At 41.1% G+C, this 17,357-nt stretch overlaps 1 protein-coding gene across 2 annotated transcripts in view; it reads left to right on the top strand.

Annotated features, from left to right (window-relative positions):
* The window catches only part of LOC131066093 (uncharacterized), a 78,507-nt gene extending 61,389 nt beyond the window's left edge, over window positions 1-17,118 (top strand). Inside the window, exons 3-5 of one of the 2 annotated variants that reach the window (XM_058000799.2) lie at window positions 16,325-16,396; window positions 16,519-16,622; window positions 16,998-17,118. In XM_058000799.2, coding sequence (XP_057856782.1) covers window positions 16,325-16,396; window positions 16,519-16,614 — 168 coding nt within the window. In that variant the 3' untranslated portion in view covers window positions 16,615-16,622; window positions 16,998-17,118. Of the gene's footprint in view, window positions 1-16,324; window positions 16,397-16,518 lie in introns of both variants that reach the window. The other variant, XM_058000798.2, reaches the window with a different exon arrangement.
* Window positions 17,119-17,357: the final 239 nt, after the last annotated feature.

Here is a 17,357-nt window from a genome sequence, read left to right as displayed (position 1 = left end):
GGGGTAAAATCCTTTCTCGGGCATGTTGGCTCTTATAGAAGATTTATTAAGAGTTTTGCACAAGTCTGACATGGAAGGGTGTATCGTTCAAGTGGGGAACAAAACAAGAAGAAGCATTTAAGGAGTTAAAATCTCGACTGGTGAGTGCACCAATCCTCACGTACCTTGATTGGGACAAGGAGTTCCATGTTCACGTGGACGCCTCCAATTATGCCATCGGTGCCACCCTGTCACAGGTGTGCGTATAGGGGTTGGATCACCCCATTTTCTTTGCCAGCCAGCTGCTTTTCAAGGCTGAGCGAAACTACAACACGATAGAGAGGGAGGCACTGGGAATGGTGTACTTCGTACAGAAGTTCCGCCATTATCTCCTCGCCACACCATTCACCTTTTACGTGGACCATTAGGCCTTGATGTACCTGGTGAACAAACCAATAATCTAGGGACGGGTAAGCCACTGGTTGCTATTACTTCAGGAGTTCACCTTTACCATCATAGTACGGCCGGGGAAGAGCCACATCATCGTCGACCAGTTGTCAAGGATTAAGTCCGGTGAACCTGTAGAAGGAGTGAACAAAGACTTTCTAGATGCCCATTTGTTCCTAATAGCAGCGTTACCTCCGTGGTATGAAAATATTGGTGAGTACTTGTCTACCTCAATATTTCCATGAGACATGCCACCAGGAGAACGACGTAAGTTGGCACTAAAGAGCAAAACCTTCCAGCTGATCAATGGCCTACTGTACAAGATGAGACCTGACCAGATCCTTTGTAGATGTGTGATGGAGTTGAAATTCCGAGCGTACTAAAAGAAGCTCATGACGAACTTGCGGGTGGCCACATGGGACCTGATGCCACCACACAGAAGGTACTATTGGCAGGGTTGTGGTGGCCAACTTTGCATAATGATGCATGAGAATGGGTTGTGGGATGTGATACATGTCCGCGTACAGGGAAACCATTGAAATGGGATTTCATGCCCCTTTTATCCCTCTCAGCCGTAGGAACTGTTTGAAAGATGGAGATTGGATTTTGTAGGGCCTCTCAAGGTGAAAATGCACAGATGCCGGTACATTGCCGGGCCACGAAATATCTCACCAAGTGGGCCAAAGCGAGAGCTCTCCCAGACAACACTACAGTGAGTACGACACGATTCCTGTACGAGCAAATTGTGACCAGGTTCGGGATTCCAATTCAGATTACAAGTGATCTAGGAGCTCACTTTGTTAAGCAGGTCATTCAAATGCTGAGGACAGAGTTTAAAATCTTCCACAATCTATCCAGTATGTACTACCCTCGGGCAAATGGTCAGGCGGAAGCTACAAAGAAGATACTTGTATCCATCATTTATAAGTCGTGTGGAGTGAAACAAGATGATTGGGAGGAGCGTCTTCCCGCGGTACTATGGCCGTACCGTACAACATACAAGGTGACGATGGATCACACCCCGTTCCAACTTATGTACGGCTAGGAAGCAGTGGTGTCGACAGAGTACACCGTACCAACCTTAAGAGTTGCTGTAGAAAATCAGCTCGGGGATGAGGAAAGTTTGATTGCCCGTCTTATGAACCTGTTGATGTGTTTTTCATGCACATGTGAACACAGAATAAAATACCTAAAGGTACCTTATCCTCTCTTGAGCAAAGTTTCCCGACTGCTGAAGATCTCACCGAAGGATCAGTCGAGGCAACTCCAAGGTTCTTGTATGTAGGTTCTCTACTCGTGGATAAGCTCTTTGTGGTATGATGTGATTTTGCTGGAATCACAAGGGGACTTACACTTGATGACTAAACGTCTGATTTGCTGGAATCACAAGTCCTATTTACTAATTGGAAGACAAACAAATGGCAAAAGATGCAGGGTTCAGGAAGTCTACTCTACTACCTAGAATGCGAGAAGATGGATGAACGACTAGGTGGAGTCCTACTGGGCTGGGTCTCACCATCAAGTTGAACAATTCAACACCAACTCAGTGCGATCTTCTAAGGGATGCTGCCAATATGTTCAAATCGTACATCATCTGTCAATGATCACCATTCAATATAATGCATGAACAATAGACGTGTAACGACTTAAGATTAAGCTCATTTTATGCCAATTGACCACGCAGGGCGCACTTACCATCAGTAAGAGGCTAGTGGTATGGACTAGACAGATTCCACATAGGTGCATTCAACAATTTTCTTCACTCAATCTAATCATCTATCATCAAAAATGAAGATTCAACAAGAGACCATGCACATTGCAAAGAAACAACATATTCCACCATATCTTCAATGAAAAGAAGTCTTTACAATTAAGGCAACAATGTCTTGCCTTCTCTTCTTAATCTACTCTAATTGCTATTCTACTATTCTGGCCTCTATTACTAACTATTAATTATTAGCTCTTATTGACTAACTATTAGCTTTTACAAATGAGGAGCCAAGGCTTATATAGTGCCCTCAATACAATTTAATGGCTCAGATCACTTTGAGATCAATGGCCGAGATTTTACAATGAAACCCTAATTAGGGTTTGTTACAACAAACTTAATTCTGACCAATGAAATAATTGCTTTATTTGGACACGTCTTCTCTGGAATATTCGACCAATGGATAGCCGGGGTAGGTACATCGAAGTTAGTGCCATCTTTGATGAGTCAGGTACATTGAATCTGGACATGCTGAAGTGGACCAACCCGACTGGAGGAGTGATGACTGGGATGCCACCTTGTCTTTCCTTCAAATGTTGGACTGGAAGAGGTCGTCCTTGATGAGGCTGGGCTAGAGAAGGTCGTCCTTGTTGATGCTGGATTGGAGAGGGTCGTCCTTGTTGATGCTGGGCTGGAGAAGGTCATCCTTGTTGATGCTGGGCTGGAGAAGGTCGTCCTTGTCCTGGCCTGGTCTTCTTTCATCTGCCAAAACAAATTAAAAGATGATTAAGGACACATGATAAATTCATTTCAACATAGCATTTTCAACTTAAATCATCAACAAAAAGATATTAACATGAAACTCGCCCAAGATTTTCTCCAGGAATAGACCCTATAAGAATTTCGCCCTGGACCCTTTGGAAGGGTTAGGAGCTAAATTGCAACTTTAGCTCAAAATTCACATTTTTGAAGGTCAAACATCTTTCCAAGGCATTCCAAATAGCTTTTCTCACCCTAGTCCAGGCCTGACTTAGCACAAAATTTGGAGAAAAGGATGGTTTTAGTGTTTTTCGCTCTGGACCCTTTGGAAGGGTTAGGAGCGAATTTCTTGTTTGTAGCTCATTTTTTCATCATTTCAACTTCAATCCACTTCACAAGGCAAGGAAACACTTCTCTTCTCTCATCCAACCTAAGTTTGATTTGATTTTGCAAGGAGAAAAAGGTGATTGAAGGATTTTCGCCCTGGACCCTTTGGAAGGGTCAGGAGCGAATTTCTTCCTTTAGCCCAAAATCATCATTTCTGGAGACAACAATCGACTCAAGGGCAATCTCAAGGGCATCTTTCACCTTGGCCTAGGCATGGTTTAGCATAAATTTGAAAGGAATATGTAAATTTTAGGATTTTCGCTCTGGACCCTTTGGAAGGGTCAGGAGCGAAAATCTTGACTTGAGCTTACTCCTTCATCATTTGTCTTCAATCAACTTCAACAGGGCAAGAACACCTCTCCTCGCATCCATCCAAACCATGAAAACAAAACGTTTGACTAGACTTGCAAGGAAAATAGGTGGTTTTAAGATTTTCGCTCTGGACCCTTTGGAAGGGTCAAGAGCCAAAATCACTTTTTTGGCTCAATTCCTTCAAGTTTGATAATCATTGCTAAGTCAAAGTCATTCCTGAGGACCTCTTCCATCAAAACTCGCCCTAGTCAGCACTTGGCTTGGCACAAAATTGGGAAAAAAGGTGATTTAGAGAAAATTCGCTCTGCACCCTTTGGAAGGGTCAGGAGCGATTTTCATCATTTGGCTCAATTCCTTCAAACTTGATAATTATTGACCATTCAAGGACATGCCTAAAGACACCTCTAATCTTGACCCACACTAGTCTTGGCATAAATTTGAGGGAAAAGATAAGTTTTGAGAAAATTGGCTCTGGACCCTTTGGAAGGGTCAGGAGCGAAAATCTCATTCTTGACCAAAAATCATCATTCTTTCAACTTGAAACTTCATTGCAAGGTAGAATCTCACCTTTCTTTGCCCTAGGAACAAGGTTTTAAGCCTCAGAAAGGTCAAAAAGTAGGCTTGTAAGGAATTTTGCCCTGGACCCTTTGGAAGGGTCAGGAGCGAAAATTCCTTTCTTGGCTAAAACCCTCATTCCTCAATGCTATCAAACACTCTCAAAGGCAAAATCATGTCCATTTTCCCTTTCAACATGCTTTGGACATCACAATTTGGTCAAATAGGGAAGGAAATGAGGTCTAGGAGGATTTTCGCTCTGGACCCTTTGGAGGGTCAGGAGCGAAAATCTCATTCTTGGCTTGATTCTTCATTTCTCCAACTCAAAATCACCTCAAGAGGCAACTAAACATCATTCTTCACCCAAGGGATAAGGTCTTAAGCCAAAACAAGGTCAAAAGAATAGGCTTGCAAGGAATTTCGCTTTGAACCCTTTGGAAGGGTCAGGAGCGAAATTCATCTTTTGGGCTAAAATCCTTCATTTTTTTCAAAACATTCCCAACGTCCAAACATGTCTACTCTTCCCTTCAAAATGCCTTGCAAATCCAAATTTGGTCAAATAAGGCAAGAAATGAGTCTTAGGTTGATTTTCGCTCTGGACCCTTTGGAAGGGTCAGGAGCGAAAATCTTGATTTAGGCTTTAATTGCTCATTTTTTCAAACTTCAATCTTCTCCTAGAGGCAAATATAGATTGTTTTCCACTTGAGGAACCAGGTTTTAAGCCCATTCAAGGTAGCAAATGAGGATTATAGTGAATTTTGCTCTGGACCCTTTGGAAGGGTTAGGAGCGAAATTCCTAATCTTGGCCAAAATCCTTCACATTTTTACGTTTCATCACCTCAAAAGGCAGAGACATGTTATTTCCTTCCCAAATTCGCCCATGGAACAAGGTTGGTATCCAAAACAAGGGAGCAAATGAGGCTTATGAAGAATTTCGCTCTGGACCCTTTGGAAGGGTCAGGAGCGAAATTCCTATTTTTGGACAAGATCCTCACTTTTCAAAACACTTCTCAAGGCAAGAACACATCAAGACTCACACACAATGCCTAATAAACCAACGCCCATCCAAAACAAGGAAGGAAAATGAGGGTTATAAGGATTTTCGCTCTAGACCCTTTGGAAGGGTCAGGAGCGAAATTCCTCTCCCAGGCTAGAATCCATCATCCCAAGGTCTAAAATCTCTTCTCCAAGGCAAAGTTGCATCGAACTTTCTCAAATATGCTTCAAAAGTCTACAAACTTGATCAAGCTAAGGAGAAAAATAGAGGAAATATGATTTTCGCTCTAGACCCTTTGGAAGGGTCAAGAGCGAAAATCACCTTAGGCCATGATCCTGACTTCATTTTTTCGCATTTCTTCATTCAAACAAGTGCTTTTGCCTTCATTCAAGCCTAGGAATGCATTAGTTCTAGGTTTTGGTCAAAGTAGAATGTCTTATGGAGAATTTCGCTCTGGACCCTTTGGAAGGGTCAGGAGCTAAATTCGCTTTGGACCCTTTGGAAGGGTCAGGAGTGAAATTTGACATTTTGGACTCTCCGTCAGGATAATTTTATGGAATATAACATTTAAGTATAAGAATTTCTTATACTTTCAGTTATATTCCATATATACTTTTAGGATGTTTGAGAGTGGTTTCGGACCTCCAGGAGTTATATTGCAAAATCTAGTTTTTGGAGGATTCTTCAGTTTTCCAGACTTAGTCAAATTTCAGGATCAGGACATTCCAGACTTAGCCAAATTTCAGGATCAGGGCAATCTAGACTTAGCCAAATTTTAGGGCATTTGAAGATCAGGATGACATTCCAGACTTCATCACTCATCAACTCGACCTAACTTAGACCTTCAAGGATGATACTCACTCACCAAGCAAGACACAATTAGCAACGAGAGCAAAACCAGGCCCTAAGGAAGACTCTCAAAGAAACCCTAATTCTGGGGCACCTGCTCACTCCCCTGTCTCAAGCAAAGCCTACCATCCTATTGATCCTGTGGCGACACTCAAAATGCAAAGGCTAACAAACGAACCCTAAACACCTAGAAGGTGAACCCCAGAAAGCAAAAAAAAGTAGGGGTCCCCATTTGCAATGGGGCGATGTGTGAATACGTCACAACAGAACCTCATGAAGTTAGATGAACGTCAGATGATGGCATAGTGGGCGACAGAAGTGGCCCAACGCTGACGGAAGTACTGCACGACAAACATCTCCTGCGGGTGAACTTCCGTCCCGGTCAGTTGGTTCTAAAGTATAACGGCCGCAACGAACTTCGACCTGGTAAGTTCAAAGTTCATTGGATGGGGCCTTATAAAATCAGGGAAATCGGGAAGAATGGAACAATAAAACTATCCACCTTGGATGACAATCCTATACGTGACCTTGAAGCTTTATTGGGAACTTGATAAACCAGTGGTAGCCATCAACATGTTGGGCTATGCAATGAAGGGGGACTAGACCATTGGAAGGAGTAAGGGAATAGAAGAAGATCCCGTGGTTGTCGCAAAACCTTTCAGACCCAACAAAGATTGGACGAAACTGCTCACTTTCATAGAAGAAAGGTTGGTGCTGAAGCAAGTCGAAGGCATTGTAGTGCCTTGAATTCATAAGCACCTTACGAATGCCTATTTTGGTGACCTAGCTGTGTGGATATGGCTCACCGGACACTGGAGAAAAAGGGCCCTGTATGAAGGACCTCGTCAGGGTTACATTGCATATGACATTGACGAGGAAGCGGAAGCAAGGAGGAACTCACCGGGAAGGAGGAAGAGCCAGTCGACTTAGAAGAAGAAATAGACCTGGAGGAGTACGGTGCGACTCTAGGACCATGTTTGAAGATGGTACTAAAGGTTGAGGATTTATTTGTGATAGCATCACGTCCCGACGAACAGGAAGCGGGCCCCAATTCGCTCTACCGGGTAATTCCCAATCTCGCGGGGCCACCCCAGGTTGATGGAAAAAAGGTAACCTGGTACCAAAAATATGGCAAAAGATACATCGATGGAAGATACAAGGGTGTGGGACTAGCACCTTTATTGGACAAAATTTTTGCTCTTGAATATGTGGGCACGTGTTGCTCGGAGGAATGCTACATAAGGCCACTGTACATGTGCGCATGGCTACATGACTTTGAAATCAGAGTGAGACCTGAGGAAGATCCCACTGGGGTAAAAAGGAAAATGCAGGACTTGGAAAATAAGAATGATGTTGAAGGACCGAGCAAAAAGATAAGGGAAGAAGGAATTGGCAATAGAGTAACATTGAGGAAAGGGGTGAAACGTCGGGTACAAAAAGCCAAGTTGCTTAAACAGAAGAAGACAGTACGATCTCCGAAAGTAAAGGTGTTACAAGGAGGCGATAGAAAAAGCACTCGGAGGAAGCAAATTGACAAGCTCCACGGTAAATTAAAGGTACGAAGGCTAAAATTTAAAAAGTCTTGCCAAGTTAAAATGTTGAAAGAATATTTGAAAAGAAAGATATTAGAGATAGAAAAAGCAAGGCAAATATTAAAGAGTAAGGGGGAAGGGTTAAGCAATATCAAATAATTAAAACAAAGGGGAAATATTATAAAGGTGAAAGAAAAATTTCATGTGGTGAAAAAAAGATTATTTTATAAAAAAATTAAGAGCATATACCCTAACCTTAAAATTGGAGAAAATTTGTAAATACTTCTACTCGGCCAAATCAAGCACAACGAATAGGTTAGAAGTCTATAGCAAGGTGAGAGGGGAAGTAGAGAGGGGAAAAACGAGGGCAGGATCGTACAAATGCGTACGAGCAAGAGAAGCAAGATTGTACGGTATCGTACGGACTGGAGGGTGCAAGGGTAGCCGTATGGATGCAAAAACTCGAGGAATCTTTACAAGGGATAATTTCGTACGCCATCGAAAATCTCTAGTGGAAGAGCCTCCGTACGAATCCATACGGGAACCACAGGCCATGCAACAGACAAAATTGTCGTACGATTCTGTACGAGAAACACAACAGGAAAAGTATTCATACGTCCTCGTACGGAATCAACAAGGTGAGTAGAAGTCTTCGTACGACCCCGTACGAAATTAGTTGGGTAAGCAGAAGGGGTCTTCGTACGGTTTTGTATAGAAGCGACATGGTAAGTCGACGGGGTATACAACAAAACCGTACGGAGTAGTTGAGAGCATTGAACATCAAAATCTGTACGATCAAGTAGTTGCATCATCGTAAGAGCAAAGACTCCATACCAGATGGGAAGGCCTGCGCAAAAGATTTGACCATATCTGTACAAGATTGCAGGAAGTTCGTATAGAGCTGGCCGAAGGGAGTTCGTGTGGTGGAGGCCTGAAGACGTTGTATGACACCGTACCATGAACAACTGTCAACATGGTGAAGACAAGCTGGGGTTACCCCAGTCGTGCTCGGAATTCAGACCGTTATAATAACGGTTAAGGGCAGGTAAAAGTTAGCGAATCCCACACAGGCAGCAAAGGGAACCAACATGGGGGAAGCAAGCAGCAGTAAAAAGTCCAAAGTAAGGCCAAGGGTGCAATGAGACCAGGAGAAAGTGATTGTTGACACCTTAACATTCGAAAGTGTGATAGGAAGCGAGTGCCGCAGTTGGTGGGACGAAACACCGGTAGATTACGAGTTAAAGAACTCGCTCAGAAGGCTGAAGTAGCCCATGCAATCCAAATGCGCATATTTAACATTAAGGAATTTGAGCCAATCTTGCAAACTATGGTGGCAGGGTATGATTCCCGTAGTCAGAAGTCTATGGTGCAGTAGGAAAAAAGTTAGCAAAAAAGTTAGCGAATCCCACACAGGCAGCAAAGGGAACCAACATGGGGGAAGCAAGCAGCAGTAAAAAGTCCAAAGTAAGGCCAAGGGTGCAATGAGACCAGGAGAAAGTGATTGTTGACACCTTAACATTCGAAAGTGTGATAGGAAGCGAGTGCCGCAGTTGGTGGGACGAAACACCGGAAGATTACGAGTTAAAGAACTCGCTCAGAAGGCTGAAGTAGCCCATGCAATCCAAATGCGCATATTTAACATTAAGGAATTTGAGCCAATCTTGCAAACTATGGTGGCAGGGTATGATTCCCGTAGTCAGAAGTCTATGGTGCAGTAGGAAGGATGTACCATCACCGTCTCATTCAAGCCGTTCGACTTTAGGTGAGTCTTTGGCATTCTAGATCGAGGAGAATCAACCACCAAGCCAACTAGCAAGCTCACAAGGGAAAGAAAAGAGTTTTTGCTAAAGTTGGTTTCTTGCAGCGACCTGACCCCTGTAGAATGGAATAGTTTGTGGAGTAGCAACAACAACAGGGGATTGAAGCGTTTTTTTATTGCCAATGCAGACTAGCGGTGCTTGATGGACCTCGTCAAAAGCAGGCTTACGGAGCAAGTTGGGCTTCCGACATTGCAATTCCGATGATAGCCCTCATGAACGGCATCAGCATGGGTAAGGTGTACAATTGGTCGCAGTTACTTTTTGACAGAATTCATGACTTCATGTCACTGGAACATAAAACATTCTATATGTGCCACCATGCAATTGCCCTTTTCTTGGAGGCCGTATGTACACAAGTACCTTTGGAGAAGGGTAAATTTCAGGTGCAGAATAGGGTTGAGCCGAACAAGCCAGCAATGTATTATTGGGTTTATTGGGAGACCCTCGGAAGTGAGATCAACTAACTGGCTAGGAAAAAGAGGAAACGAGAGGTGGAGGAAGAAGAAACTTTAGATGAGGATACAAACACCGAAGAAGAGGAAATTGAGGATTTGGAAAGCGGAAGTGGTGATGAAGGGTTTAGGATGGCACCTCACAACAGTGACTTGGAGGAGGTTGAAGGCGTCGAAACCCACGCACGAGGAGGTGAGGACGAGGAAGGGGCCACGACAGAAGGGGAAGTACACACACGACAACACGTGACACCAGAGAAAGTGGTAGCACGGGTCAAATTTGCGGCCACAAAATTGTCCCCTTTGGCTCACCTGGTATCCCCACAGTCACAGTTGCCATGCCCCATGGGGAAGCCATGCCTGTGGGCGTACTATTCCAGAAGGTACCTTAAGGGGCACCGTAGGCACAAGTATGGGTATCTCTTCCGTAGGTTGCATTGGCAATTGGAGGGGTAGTTCACTCGGCTGAAGGAGTCATACACTTGCAGACACCTACGATCACGACCCCTACAGCTGGTGGGGTAGTACAGGAAGGGGTTGCCGAAGGTGCGGTACGTGGGAAGACTCCTAAAATTGGCAGGGTAGTATAGGAAGATGTTGTCGAAGGTACCGTATAGGGGAAGACCCCTACAGATGGCAAGGTAGTACAAGAGCCAGGCATCTGGGATGTCTTGCTGATAGAGGAGATAGGCCAAGGGTTAGATGTGGACGCATCCTTGGATAATTGGCTAAACTAGTTTGCATTGGCACCACATGTACCTCCACCCCCTTTGCCACACACAATGGAAGTTGGTCTGATCATGGAGGAAGTAGTCGGGAGCATTGGGTAGGCTCCCAGTACACGGGGATGGGAAAAGGAGGATGTACATCTATGATTCATTTGGAGGATGAGAGGATTGAGTCTGGGGATCGTATGCTGCTTGATACAGAGCCACCACCGGTGGGAAATGATGCAGACATGGACCTTCATATTTCACGGCCCGACCCGCAGGATCCAATAGGGTCCATTCGACGATTCATGACTGCGTTGGAAGGGTTTACCTAGGTAGCACAAGGTATTGCCAACATGGCTCTATGCGTAGACGCAGGAGTAGTTTTGGAGGTTGGGAAGATGTTAGAGTTTATGAGGAGAGGTTGCTAGGAGTTTGAGCAACACTTCACCCAGCAAGGCTGGACGGGGGCGGAGACGGAGCAGATGGTCACCACTTGGCAGCAGGGGCAAATCATGCAGGATCAGGGGGTGCTGGGCCTTATCTTCCAAGGCATGGAAAGTTCCTATCGGGAACTATTTTTGCAGACAAGGCGGGCCTAGGTAGAACAGGCCGCTGCGAAAGAAGTGGCTGCTGGACTCTAGAAGGAGTTAGATAAATGTGCAAAACTTGCCACTGTGAAGGAACAAATACGAGTTGAGCTGGAGGAGACAATCGCCTCCTAGGTGACCCGTGTGTCAGAGCAGAGTGTTCAGATAAGAACACTAGAAGATAAGGTGGCAGCCTTGACAGGCCAAGTGGAACAGAAAGGCAAGGATCTACTGGAGGCAGCACACATGGTGAAGAAAGCCCGTGAGCGTCAGCTAGTGGCCGAGTGGGACCTATGGCTCCTCACGGCATAACTTCAGCAACTTCAGCGTCAGGCTCTAGATTCCACCACCACTCCAGGGATGTCCTCTCATCCCATCTCTCAGCAGTAGTTTTCTGTTTAGCTCCATTTTGGTAGTCGTCTGGAAGACTTCTTCTTTTTGGGGGGGGGGCTGATGTAGATGACAATTATGTCATCATTAAATAAAACCTTGGTTGTTAGCATAATCTGGCATGTAATGGGTACTTTTCCGAAGGTAGTTGGTAGTTTCGGCAGTTGGCATTCCCGCCAACTGACCGAGTAATATATAGTTTGACATTGTATTGAGAAGAGGTGTTGTTGATTGTGTATCCATTACGGAGTACAATAAAGACATATCTCTTTGGCCTATATGATTCTGTGATGAATATTGTCTTTGTATTATTTCTGTATTGTGCAATTCAAAGTGACACTTGAAGGACCAAACAAACACTTTGCAGGTGTGTTATCTATGGACCATATGAAAGCACCTTTTCCCTTAAGGGAAACACGATTTGTCTACCAATTAGATCTCTGCAATTGAGTGTAGTAGCTATTCCCTAGACGATGCATGTATGTTCTATTGTTTTATCATTGTTTCTCTATGTTTCCATTGATGCAGGGAGGGAAGGATGACGGGAAGCATTCTTGGAGATGGTAAAAAGTTTCTTAGATTTTCGGGATAGTGGGAGCACAGCTACTCAAAATCACAATTCAGACAATTAACATTACATCTTGTAACTTATTTAATAGCCATGCAGACCTTTTAAGGTTTTTGTGATGTAACAAAAAGATGAAACTCCAAAATAAATAGCAATAGCATACAATCTATAGGTCATTTGTATTATATTAATAAATGTTTTCTGCTAAATTTGTTATGTTTTTGTAATTGTCATCTTAGGCAGTGTACTTAAAAGGGTAGTTATGAATGGTTAGACTGATGATTGTGTCTTAATTGATAGACATCAGTCCTACAAATAGCATTACATGGTCAGGGTGAGCATGCTGATTTTGTGACAGGTCCTCCCTGTACTAGCTAACATTGTACTAACACTGCATATGCAATAAAAGCATTATTCACTCATTCTCTGTATATTTCTCATTGTGGTAATTTGTGATTCCCATAGTTTACAAACTTGGTGAGTTTGGCAAGAACTTGTGAGTTTCTTGGTGAGACTCACCGAATTTACAGCACAGACTTGGGAAGTCTTTGTAGACTTGCTTGATGGGGAGAAACATGCTGCAGGTCTGAACAAATGTACCTGACTTTTATGCCTATTTTGGTCATTTTTGTTATCAGGGATTAGGTTCTCAGCTGTGTAAATTTATTGTCAGTGATTGAAAGGATTTATTAATTGGCTGTTAAAAGCAATAAAATTATAAAAAATGGGATGCCTCATGAAGGTTTTTATTCCACCTGTCAACCTTGCCTTTTATGGTAATAGAGAAATTGCTTGGGTACTGCCCTTATACTTCCTGACTTCGTTGGGGCTTGCCACCCTAGACATCACCTCTGGTTTAAAAGCTTGTTTTGGGGTCTGCTGGATAGAAATTAATAAGTTTCATTTATTTTCCCTTAATTTTATGAATTCCTGACTAAATCCCAATTTATTGAATTTCATATATATATATATATATATTTTAAAAGTGGTAAATGTTTTTGACCTGGAGCTATGAACAGGTGAGGTCACAAGCAGGGTTTCTCATCCCCAATATAGGCATTCAACATAAACACCCCAATGGGGTTTGAACCTTGATGGCAAGAACAACACCACAACTTAACCATCATAGAATGCTAATATCAGCCAATTTCATTTATATATAGTTTGTCTAATCGTGCCCAATTTTATTACATATTTCATGTATTATCTAAGTTTATTTTATGCATTTATATTTTTTATTTATCTACCTAAGTCAAGTTTTTCAACTGCCAAGTTTTTTTGTGTCCATGTTTTTGAACTATGGTGATTCCAACTATTTTCTTGTACCACAACTTGTAGTTTGGTGTTATAGATTTTATAATAAACACAATCTGTTTGCTATTATTAAAAATATTAAAACATGTCCTAAATTGGGAAAAATCAGTATCATTGTCTTTGAGGCTATGACTCTCCCTTTCAAATTTATCAAACATGATCAATCTATTGTTAAATTCGGTTTTTATATATTTTGTTTAAGGGTTTGAAATCTGCATTGTTTATAATCTTAACAATGTATGTGATTCTTTTTCATTCCCTTTTTCTGTTCTATGTGAAATGAAAATGGGAGCCAAACTTGACAATCCCTTACAATGCCTGCCAGACCCAGTGATGTGTCCCTGCGGTATGCCAGTATTTACCAGTTAGTAAAAAGGCTGGACAGTGTTAGATTGCATATGGTCATACGACTGTTAGCTATTCTTCCTTGGATTGCTATGCTACTATTTAATTATAGTATTTCTAATTTATATTTTCTTAATTTTTAATATCATTAGTTTAGAAAAGTCTTGTTCTCGTATTGTGCTATGCTTGTTGTGTTCATTAGTCATTACATCATGCATTGCAATAAATTGTTGGAATCAGATTGGTTGTAACTTTTGAAATTTTAACCTGTGCATTTGATTTCCTTGCCCTAATTTTGGGATCTTTTTGGATTTACTACTCCATCCTTCTGTCCTTTCTTTTATTGGGTTAACATGAACTTGAAAATTTTACCAGAGAGCCAATGAAACAGTGAAGTTGAAAATTCAACCAGTAAGCCATAGAATCTAACCAGAAAGACAAGGAAATCATAAAGTTGAGAATTCAACCAGCAAACCAAGGAAATTAGGAATCTATCTGCTGTGATATCAATATAACCTTTAATCATATATTAATCAAATTGACTGTAATGCTTTACAGAGGTATTGCTCACTATTGGAGTTCAAAGCCTCCCATCTCTTGTATGACCTGCCTGCAAGAACATGGAGCATGGACACAAAATAATACTTTGCTAATCTATCTTAGATGTATTCAATGTATTTTGGTGCCTGGCTTCCAATTCTCATCACATTTTTAATCATTGTTGGATTAAATTTGTAAATGTCATCTAGTTATGCTAGAAAACTTGGAAACCGTAAGCCATATCTTTCCTGTTGAATCTGTTTCTGAAACCAAAGAATTATCCCACATGGCACTTGATTCATCATAGAGATCCAATTTTCTAGTTTGTGTCACACTATTTCTAATCCATTTTGGAACAAAATTCCTCATGTCATTGACTTGCACAAACTTTTTAGCTTTAGTATCACTTGTGAAATTTGACACAAACCAATTATTAATCATATCTGCTTAGTTAGAAGTAATGCTTTCTGTTACACTCCCATTAAAGATTTAGTGATCTTTTAGTGGCTTCCTGGTAAAGTATTAGTCAGATAGATCCTGTTGATTTCCTCTTTGAAAATAATTTTCTTCTGTGGTATTCCATTCTATCCTTTATTACAAGGGGATAATTTTTGAAAGACAAACAGAAGTTACATTTTCACATTTCTAATCATCTTGAGGCTTCATATAATCTGACTACTTTGTTCTAACCAAGGATTTAGTCCTTTCAAGAACCTCTTACCAAGGGCTAAAATGCTTGACCTGTAGATTATTCCAATGTCAAAACAAAGTTGCATATTATATCTCGTCTGACCGTCAAAGTTTCACTTGCCGCAAGGTGAAGAGTAATGTTTGACTGCTTTAACAATACTAGGATTGATGTTGGATCACAACAGGATGGATGGAATACTAAATGCCACTGTTTTAAGAAATTTTAAAATTTCCAAAGCTACAGGTCATCCTTGAGAACTTTATTGTTTTGACTGATTTAAATGGTGGCTAAAAAATTCTTGTATAGAAATCTCCTCTAATAAACTACCCTTTGTTTTGGAGATCAAGTGTCATAAAACTTCTTTAATGGGCAATAATCTGTTAAATAGAACTAGAAAATAATCCATCTCATCATCTAAATTTCAAGTCCTTCCTTCCAATTTGAAGGGAATAACATAGTTGCTAGAAAGGGGTTTACTTCAACCTGTTTGAAGCACAAACTTGAAATGGTTTTGTAGGAGCATTTCCTTGAGAAATTTGTACTTATTTTTGTTTAATAGCCATTGCAGTTGCACTAGGGATTTAGAGTGAACTTGATTTCTCCCCTTGAGACTTTGAAGGGAATACATGACTATTCACAAATTGAGGCACATTTCCATTCCCTTTCAATACAATTAAATGCTTTTGAGCTCGAGAGTTTGTCATTCCTTCCTCTTCAAACACAAGATGATAAAGTACAGAGCACCGATAAAAGAAAAAGCTGTAGAAGAATGCTGCTAAGCTCAAAAGTAATCTCTCAGTAGTGCTAATCTCAGAAATCAAATCTTGCCAAATGAAGCAATTCCAAATGTTCCCTTAGAAAAACGTCCTTCCAAACTAATCCAACTCTTAGAGGAAAGAGATGTCTCTTCATCTCCCTTTTGTCATAGCTGTATCAACTATCAACATGCATTTGCTAACTTGTTCAGTTGACAGCACCTTCTTTGTCAAATCCTTTAAAAGCAAAAATTAAAGTGGGGACTAAATCTTTCAATGAAATGATGAATTCAGAGAATGCAAGGCGATTGGAAGCCTCTCGATCTTGATTTGATTTGTTGTAACTGAATTGGATATGCAGGCAAAGCTGACATTTGAGAGGCATAAGCCAAACCTTTAGATTTCATAGTATGCTTGTTAACTCATGATTGGCACATCCAATGATTCCAATTACTTTTTTCTCATATGCATTATTGTCTGATCCCCGGTCTTACAAATTTGAGTTCGGTATAGTTTGGTTCTTGTGCTTTTGTCTTTCTTACAAATATAAAATTAGATTGCAAAGCAGAAGCTGGGCATGATGCATTTGTTGATTAAGATGCAGAGCATGGTTTTCTTCTACAGGTGACTCAGATCTTGAAAGAAAAAACTAAACAGCTGGAGGATTTGAAGACACATGTAACAAAATTACAGCAGGTGGTGGCAGTTTCTCTGTATTATGTGGAATTAATTTTTTCTGAATGTCTTGCAAGTTAATATTATTTTCCTGTAATCTTGATTGTAATAAATACAATTTTACTGTGTATTGCTTTCTTCAGGAAAATCATGAATTATTGCAAGATGTCGGGAGATTGAAACAAGAATTACAAGATCAAAAGTTGAAATTTGAGAAGGCAGGTCTCAAAGCAGCATGAGCAAGAAGGTAGAACCTTTTCTCTGCAATACTGAAACCGAGAGTTGGTTACAATAAATTTATTATTTAAATAGTTCAGAGGGAAATTAAACCACTTAATAAAAAGTGAAATGGAAGAGATTCTATGGGCCAAAAATCATTTTATTTGTACATACTATATATAACACCAAACAACTGAGGTCCTATTTTGACTGGATGTTGGGATAGAATTTGCTCCTTCTGCATGACATGACTAGAAATCATGCATTCCTTATGTTACCGGGGAAAAGATTAAAGAAATTTGACTTACAAAATAGAGTTACAGTAAGCAAGTAATATGACATTAATAATCAGCCAGACATGTTTGAGCCAATAATGGTCTTTCATCATTTATGGATGATGCAGCCAGTCGAGATGGGGAAATGCTTATATAACTGATAATCCTGCACTTAATGATCAAGAACATAGGTGATATGCACCTTTTCAAGGAAGGTGATTCTTGTCAATGACATTAATTTTGCATGCATATCTGGTTACTTGGTTGCAATTCACAAATAGCATTGAATATATCCCAGAGTATACAGGATACTATTATGTTCATTTTCAAGTATTCAATCATTTCTGTATAAATTAGCCACACTTGGTGTCCTCTACATGAAGTAGATAATGAGAAAAGGGAGATAATTTTATAGATTTTTAATTTTTTATCTATGTTCCATGGACTTTTAGGGACAGGAGATGGGGGACCACAGACCCAAATTTATG

Source organism: Cryptomeria japonica, chromosome 11, assembly GCF_030272615.1.
Source record: "Cryptomeria japonica chromosome 11, Sugi_1.0, whole genome shotgun sequence".
Taxonomy (NCBI): Eukaryota; Viridiplantae; Streptophyta; class Pinopsida; order Cupressales; family Cupressaceae; genus Cryptomeria; species Cryptomeria japonica.
The sequence above is the reverse complement of the archived record's forward strand: the minus strand, read 5'-3'. Positions and strand labels throughout refer to the sequence as shown.